General features: G+C 43.4%; 1 protein-coding gene across 1 annotated transcript; it reads right to left on the reverse strand.

Annotated features, from left to right (window-relative positions):
• Positions 1 to 6,649: 6,649 nt before the first annotated feature.
• LOC119565236 (putative olfactory receptor 52P1) lies at positions 6,650 to 7,621 on the reverse strand. The gene has a single exon (XM_037889727.1). It carries the CDS (start codon positions 7,619 to 7,621, stop codon positions 6,650 to 6,652), a length of 972 nt encoding a protein of 323 aa, XP_037745655.1.
• Between the last annotated feature and the right edge of the window lie 761 nt (positions 7,622 to 8,382).

Genomic DNA, 8,382 nt, shown 5'->3' on the forward strand with positions numbered 1-8,382 from the left:
ATACAGACTAACATGGCTGCTACTCTGAAACCTGGGTGTTTTGGTATTTCAGGAAACTTGAAAGGAAAGAAAAAGTCACCAGGACCGAAAGCAGAGATGTCAGGTGTGCAGAACAGAAAATGAAAAGCCGAAGTAATGAGTGCAAGTGAAGAAAGGTGAAGATGCAATGAAAAAGTGCTTGAAATCTGTTAAGAACAACCCATGCAGTAATCCTGAGATGGTCATAGAAGAGACATCAGAGGAGAAATGCATAGGTGATCCACAATTCAACATTCAAGAATCATTGCAAGAGAACCAGAGAGACCTAAATAAAACAGAAATTCTTTATCTAGACCAGAATAATGCTGATGCCACTAGCCATAGAGACGAAATGATTCCCATTACAGGCCTTGGTGATGCCATTTCTGATTCTGCTTCATGGCCCCATCTAACACCCAAAATTCAGGGTGACCAATGGGCCACCAAAAGTAAAAGGACATGAATTCTCCTCTGGAGAAGCAGAATCACCATTTCTATGATATTTTTATACAGAAAGCTTGAAAATGGCGAAGTTCTGAAGCCGCGCTGGCTGCTCTCCTTGGATTCCACTGACAAGGTTTTTTGTTTCTGCTGCAAGCTCTTTGACTTGACTCCAAAACCATCCCTTGCACCTGAGGGGTCGAATGATTAGTAGCAGGTGTCTCAGCTTCCCTTGTGTCATGAAATATCACATCGTCATTTCAATTCCTTTCACATATGAGTTGAAACAGAGCAAAGGCTAAAACAGAATAATTGAATCCACATGGGGCTTTCTTTGGGCTTACTTTAAACCCAGTTTCCTGAATCTTTTGTAACACTCTATCCAATACTTCCAAATTCCCTTCTCTGGTCTCATTACAAATCAGGATGTTATCCACATGCGACCCTGAGGCACTGAGACCACGAGAGGGAGAGTGAAGTTTGGCTGCTCTACAGCCTGAGTTAGGGACAAGCTGGCTTTTAGCTCATGCGGTAGGGGATCATGGCTTTAGCCCCAAAGGTCCCAGGTTCAATCCCACTCGCTGATGACCCGGGTCTATTGACATTACACACATAAGAAAATCACACTGTCTCTTTATCAGGCATCTCCTCCCACATCTTGATTACAGGGGCACACTGGCAAAACACAACTGCTTCCTTTGAAAGGGAAAAGCAAATTTTTAATCGCTGTCCCAAAGTCAAAGGATAGCAAAGTACGCATTGGCTAAATCAAAAACTGAAAAAGCACTGCTCCCCAACACACACACAGTGGATGCCATTGGTGATGTCCCCCAATCCAAGGGGGGAAATTTACTACCAGCCTCCAGGTCTTGATGTCACTGTTAAGGAACAGCCAGAGAACAACAGTATTGGGGCTTAACTGTTTCACTAAAATCTCTTGGCTTTAAAAGCCCATCGATTGTTTCTTTCAGGCGGCTTCTGTCTCCCTTGGATACCTGTACCGCTTCTGGGGTGGGGTATCGGGGCCTGTAACTAGGGTCTCTGCCTCCATTTTGCCACATTCTGTTTTATTCTTGGCCCGCGCCTTCCAGTGTTTCTGCAATTGGCAACATTCAGATACCTTAAGGGCTGCTATCTGGTGCTTGCTAAAATCTCCACTGGCTCCCAGGATGTGCCAGAAGGTGTTTTCCTTCGAACCTGATCAGCAAAATCAACTAACACTCTTAATTCTCTTAAGACATCAGTTCCCAAAACCCCTTCTCCTCCCAAATTCATTAAGCCAAATTCATCTTTATTTCCCCTCTTTCACACTTAATACAAAATATTTCTGCAGAAGGGAACAACATTCTTTGTCTCATTAAACCCCTGTAAAGTCTTAACTACAGCCAGAGGGTCTAACAGGTTCTTATTCTGAGTACTCATCAACGAATAAGTGGCACTTGTATCTAACAACAAATTCTGTCCCAAAGCCCCTCCTTCAAACTTCACATAAAACATGAACCTCCTTCACCCATCAGTGTCTAACGGTGCCATATCTGCGGATGTCCGGCCTCCCTCCAGGGAGGCAAATGGCTGTGGTATTGGTGCACTCCGGGGTTTTCCCGCATGCTCAGTCAGCCTTAACAAAAATTCCAGGGTGGACAAGCCTTAGGGGATATCTCTAAATTTTCACCTACAAGGAATCAAGAGCTTTGACTTGACCCTTGAAGCGCCTGACTTCATTCACTTCCCTTTTTTCATTTTTGCTCTCCTTTAACTTTTTATTTAGGAGAGGCCGTAGCTTTAAACAAGATCGTTTCATGCAGACACAAACTTTTCAATCTTTGGGCCAGATCCTTCATTTGGAAATTTACTGATTTTCTCAAAAATGCTTCCTAGGTACTAATCTATAATTGCCTGGCAACTATATCCTCAAAGACAATAAATACTTTCAATGGAGGGGGGTGGGGCGGGAGAAAGAGAAGGGAGAGAGAGCGGGGGCAAGAGAAAAAGCAAAGAGAGAGAAAAAGTGGAGAGGGGGAGAAGAAGCAAAGATGGGGAATGAGAAAAGCATGACTTAGGCTGCAAGGAAAACCTAAGCAGAGGAAAGTACAGAGAACAACTATGAATCTAGAAGTAGGCCCCTAGGGGCCAAAGCATCTAGAAACCCCTACCCTGAGCTCCTATTCTGGCACCAAGAGGTGAGTGGGAGTTGCTGCCACATCTGCCAGAGTGAGACCAGCCATTACAAGGTGGTTGCTCTGGGTTAATGGCTCAACCAGTTTTCCTGAGGCTCTAGTCTGGTCAGGGGTGAAGAGCCTGATCTCTACCCATTCTTCCCCTCCTGGGTTATTCCCTGGGGGACCAATATCAATTACCATAGGGGCTATGGGTTTCTGCAACTCTTCCAGAATTTCAAGCAAGGGGCGGTAATGGGTTGGGTCACAGATACTCCCTCAAGACTGTCATTAGATGTGCTGGGATACCACTAAGAACAACCCCCCCCCCCCGCCCCCGCCAGAGAATGCTTCCCTCCACTCCCGTCTTATAGATTCATAGATTCATAGATATTAAGTTCAGAAGGAACCATTATGATCATCTAGTCTGACCTCCTGCACAACGCAGGCCACAGAATCTCACCCACTCACTCCTTCGAAAAACCTTTCACCTATGTCTGAGCTATTAAAGTCCTCAAATCGTGTTTTAAAGACTTCAAGGAGCAGAGAATCTGCCCTGGAGAAAAATTCCTTCCCGGCCCCAAATACGGCGATCAGCTAAACCCTGAGCATATGGGCAAGATTCACCAGCCAGATACCCAGGAAAGAATTCTCTGTAGTAACTCAGATCCCACCCCATCTAACATCGCATCACAGGCCATTGGGCCTATTTACCATGAATATTTAAAGATCAATTAATTGCCAAAATCATATTATCCCATCATACCTTGCTGAGCTAGACACACCAGTTGGCTCCAGCACTCACCAAGAGGTTGGGCCATGCCCCCCTGCAGTTCCCAGAAACTAGGATTCACTTAGCCCAGGGGCTTCTCAGTTAACAGGGACCTTCCCAGCACCCAGTACTCAGTCTTTCTGGGAGCCTAAACCCCAAATAAAACTCCTAAATTGTCCACCCTCTATAACACTGATAAAGAGAGATATGCACAGCTGTTTGCTCCCCCAGGTATTAATCACTTACTCTGGGGTAATTAATAAACAAAAGTGATTTTATTAACTATAAAAAGTAGAATTTAAGTGGTTCCAAGTAATAACAGACAGAACAAAGTTACCAAGCAAAATAAAACAAAACACGAAAGTCTAAGCCTAATACATTAAGAAACTGAATACAGATAATTCTCACCCTCAGAGATGTTCCAATAAGTTTCTTTCACAGACTAGACTTCTTTCTAGTCTGGGCCCAATCCTTTTCAGACCAACATTGTAGGTTATGGCCTGGGTCCAGCAATCACCCACACCCCCGTAGTTACAGTCCTTTGTTTCAGTTTCTTTCAGGCATCTCTTTGGGGTAGAGAGGCCATCTCTTGAGCCAGCTGAAGACAAAATATAGAGGCTTCCAGGGCCTTCTATATTCTCTCTCTTGTGGGCGGAAACCCCTTTGTTCTTCTGTGCAAAATTGCAGCAACAAGATGGAGTTTGTAACCACCTGGGCAAGTCACATGTCCATGAATGATTCAGCTTTTTGCAGGCCAATGCCATTGTTTACATGTTAGTTGGAATGTTCCCAGGAAAGCTCAGAATTGGATTGGCATCTCCCAAAGTCCATTGTTAGTTAAGTACTCCCAATTACTTTAATAATCATTTCACAACATGTTGGCCAAACCTTCCTTATGTGTTTCCTACAGCAAACACTTTAAATACAAGCATAGAGCCAACACTAATAACTTCAGATATAAAAATGACACATGCGTACAAATAGGATGAATATATTCAGTAGATCATAACCTTTGCAAAGATATCTTACATGGCATATCTAGCATAAAGCATATTCCAGTTATGTCATATTTATACTCTTAAGCATATTTCCATAAACATATAGAGTGCAACATCACAGGGACCATACAGGGACTGCCCAGAAGAGTAAAGAGAAAAGGAAGCTAATGGGAATCACCCCCTCATTCTCATAATGAGAAGGATTGGAGTAGAGATATGATGCTGACTCACTCCGCTTTCTAAGGCTATGATGCCCACAAATTGGAACCACTATTTCCCTCTGCTCTTCCCACATGGGTTTGAGCACACAACTTTGACTCTTACATTCTCCGAGATATGCCTGGGTCTTATCCTGGAATTATTTTGGTAAGGCTCTAACAGCACATTCACTCTCAGTTTTCTGTTGTTTCAATCCCTACACTTACTGTTTCGATGTGTTATTCCATCTTTGACTGTCACACACCTGCTCATGAAGTACCACTATCTGAGCTGCCCTCAGTCTGCACATTGCTTTCTCTTTCACAGCTTTCTCTATTTCTGTCTTGAACACTTTTATCTGCTTATCTGCCAGCATCGTTGCAATATGCTTACAGAGCTGCAGGAATGCTTCGGGGATCGGTGAAGCTCCCAGGCTTCCAAACGTCATTATCATGCACATGAATGAAATCTGCCAAATTTTTATCCAGATCTAATTCTAGCTTTCTTTCTCTCCAGGTGTTCCCTGTCCTTCTGACATATGTTTTATTCAACAAGGTTTTTCAGCCCAAGCCCATAAATAAACAACAAAATTTGACAGTGAATCAACTCACACACTATGTCATGGAGAATTACAGTTTGCTACCCTGATCCACTGCCCACTTCACCTATTGAAACAAACAAACAAACAAACAAACAAACAAACAAACAAACAAACAAACAAACAAACAAACAAACAAACAAACCACTTGCATTAATCTTTCCAGTCCCCTCCTGGCTGGCTCACCAAAATCTGTTACCAGGGGTTTTCAGAACCCCCAGCAGGAGATTAACTATTAAATTTTACTATTTCACTCCAGGCGATGTCAGGAATAAATCAACTGGAACACAGCAATTCTGTCTGATCAAGGATTAAATGCAAGTAAGTATGCCTTTGTCTAACACTGCAGTTTATTTGATTTAAGCACACAAAGACATAAGCAATAGGTTTAGAAGATCCCAGTTATTTACCTAACATCTGGTACGGTATTGAATAATTAACAACAGATTCACAGTGGCCATTTGCTCACCCACTGGGGAGACAGGGTGTCAGGAAAAAGGACTCTCAAGATGGCTTCAGAGGACTGCTCCAAAGTACACTGTATTTGATAATCTTTTATAACCTCTAAAAAAAAAAAACATAGGTCACAGTGACCCCTCCAGGATCATCACTTTTCCTAATTTTAAATAAACTTCTAATATCAGAGGCATCTAGACTCCATTTATCTTCTTCCGTTCTCACTTATTTACTTGTCTGTCCACTCCTCCCATTCTGATTAGCAGAAGCTTCCAGCTAGGTTTTGAACTTGCATCTAAAAGCCTGCTTTCCAATCAACCCTTAACTATGTGGTGTTCTATTTTATTAATGAATAGTGGCTGAATACACATCATAGGGTTGCCATTATCTTGATCACATTCTGGGTTACACACCCCTCAAATCCAGGTAACACAGTCCAGTTCTCAAAAACACACACTTTAACAACTCTCACCAATAAGCTCTAGTAGAGCATTCCTAATTTCTACAGCTGCTTTCCTGTATTAACACTTTCCAATTCAAACATTTGGATTATCCTCAAGCATCCTGAAGCATTGGAAGGAGAAACATCAGGTAAATTTTGCTCACCAGATCACTGTACATATGACAAAGAAGTTCAGCATTGTAGATGATTTCTTTGTTTTGGCTATCAGAAAGTGCAGTTTTAGTTTGTCAAACTGATCAAGAACCCTGTTCACAGAGGGACTAATGGAAAGTCACCTTGCTTCAGAAAGCTGCAGTATCTTCTGGTGGTCTGAAAGTCATCAAAAGTCTGAGTGACAGGGTGTGTGGGGATAGAGTTTGACAGGTGACACTGAAAGAGATGAGGTGATGGTCAGAAAGAGGGAAGTTTGGAGAGAGCCATGCTTGGTGATGGAGTGATAAGATGTTAGGTGTGAGGAACTTCTCAGACTGTGAACTTCCACAATGCTGAGCTGAGCCAAACTGGGACAGAGCACCCTTGATTACTGAGGAAATATCCTTCCTCCTCTTGTCATGCAGGTTTAAAGTCAGTGGCCCCAGGTGAGCACATTCTGAAGGTGTATTTGCCCACTTTGTCACGAAGCTCTTTGGTTTTGACCCCATAAATGATTGGATTGAGCATGGGGGGGATGAGGAAATAGAGGTTGGCCAAGATGATGTGAATGTGGGGAGCGATGCCCTGACCAAACCGATGTGTCAGAGAGGAGAAGAGGCAGGGAGTATAAGACATCAGCATGACACAGATGTGAGCTGTGCAGGTGTTGAGGGCTTTCTGGTGGGCTTTCTTGGAGGAGATTCTGAGGACGGTCCTTATGATCAGACCATAGGACAGGGCAATGAGCATCAGATCTAACACGACGACTACAAGTGCTATCACCAAGCCGTACAACCTGTTGACTGTGATGTCCCCACAAAACATCTTTGCCACAGCTATGTGGTCGCAGTACGTGTGGGGGATAATGTGGTTGGCACAGAATGGCTGCCTGCTCAGGAGCAGGGGCATGGGCAGAATGAAGAGAACAGCTCTTATCAAGCCCATAAGCCCCAGTTTAGCTATTCGTGAATTGGTGAGGATGGTGGCATATCTCAGAGGGTCACATATAGCAATGTAGCGATCGAAGGCCATTGCCACGAGGACGGCTGACTGCATAACAGAAGCCGCATGAAGGAAGAACATCTGGGTGAGGCAGCCACCCACAGTAATGCCTTTCAAGTTGAACCAAAATATACACAGTGCCTTCGGCACAACAGACGTAGACATGCTGATGTCTGTGAGCGCCAGCATGCAGAGCAGCAGGTACATCGGTTTGTATAGGGCCTGCTCTGTGCCTACAACAAACAGGACCGTGCAATTTCCCAGCAGGCTGATAGTGTAGAATGTAGAGAAAGGGATGGAAATCCAGATGTGGGCAGTTTCTAGGCCAGGAATACCACTTAGAGTGAATGTTGAAGGGTCAGCGGGGGTGAGGTTGAAAACGGCCATGGGGTGATTGATGCGTTGATCATCTAAGAAATGCTCAAGGTGCCTGTGAAGGAAGAAAAGCACAGTGAGGGGGGTTATACACTTCATAACAAATAATACGGTAAATATCTTATAGTGATTAAGAATATAGAAAGGGAGGTGAGCAGTGAGGTGGCAACATTTGCAAATGGTACCAAATCATTTAGGTCATAGTCAAGTCCAGAGAAGTCCTCACAGGGAAAAAAACAAGCCAGGTGAATCGGTAACATGATAGCAGATTAACTTCAATGTTCATAACTGCAACTTGCATGCCTATTGGAGAGAAAAGCTTGAAATCCTCAAACACCTTACAAGTTTCTAATTTCACTGTATGAACTCAGGACAGTGACCTATGGATCATGGTATGTATCTCTGAGAAACCCTTCTCCTAGTGCAAACACCAAGAGAAACTAAGGAAAAAAATTGGGATCCAGGAGGAGTGGGATGGGGAATCATATAGAAAATACAATGAAGATGACAGGTCACTGATTCAGAGCAATCTGTATTAGTTGCTAAACTGGTTGAAGCAAATGATATGTCTTCTAATATAGCAATGTAGATATCTACATCTAGGAACAAAGAAAGTAGGTGATGCTTATAAGATGGTGGACTATCATGGGATGCTCAATGACTCTGAAAAAGATTTGGGGTTGTGAAGAAATAATAAGCTAAACTTGAGCTCCCAGTGTTACCCCGTGGCAAAAACAGGCCATGTTACCCTGGGATGATAACCAGGGCAATCT

The sequence above is a fragment of the Chelonia mydas genome, chromosome 1 (assembly GCF_015237465.2).
Source record: "Chelonia mydas isolate rCheMyd1 chromosome 1, rCheMyd1.pri.v2, whole genome shotgun sequence".
Taxonomy (NCBI): Eukaryota; Metazoa; Chordata; order Testudines; family Cheloniidae; genus Chelonia; species Chelonia mydas.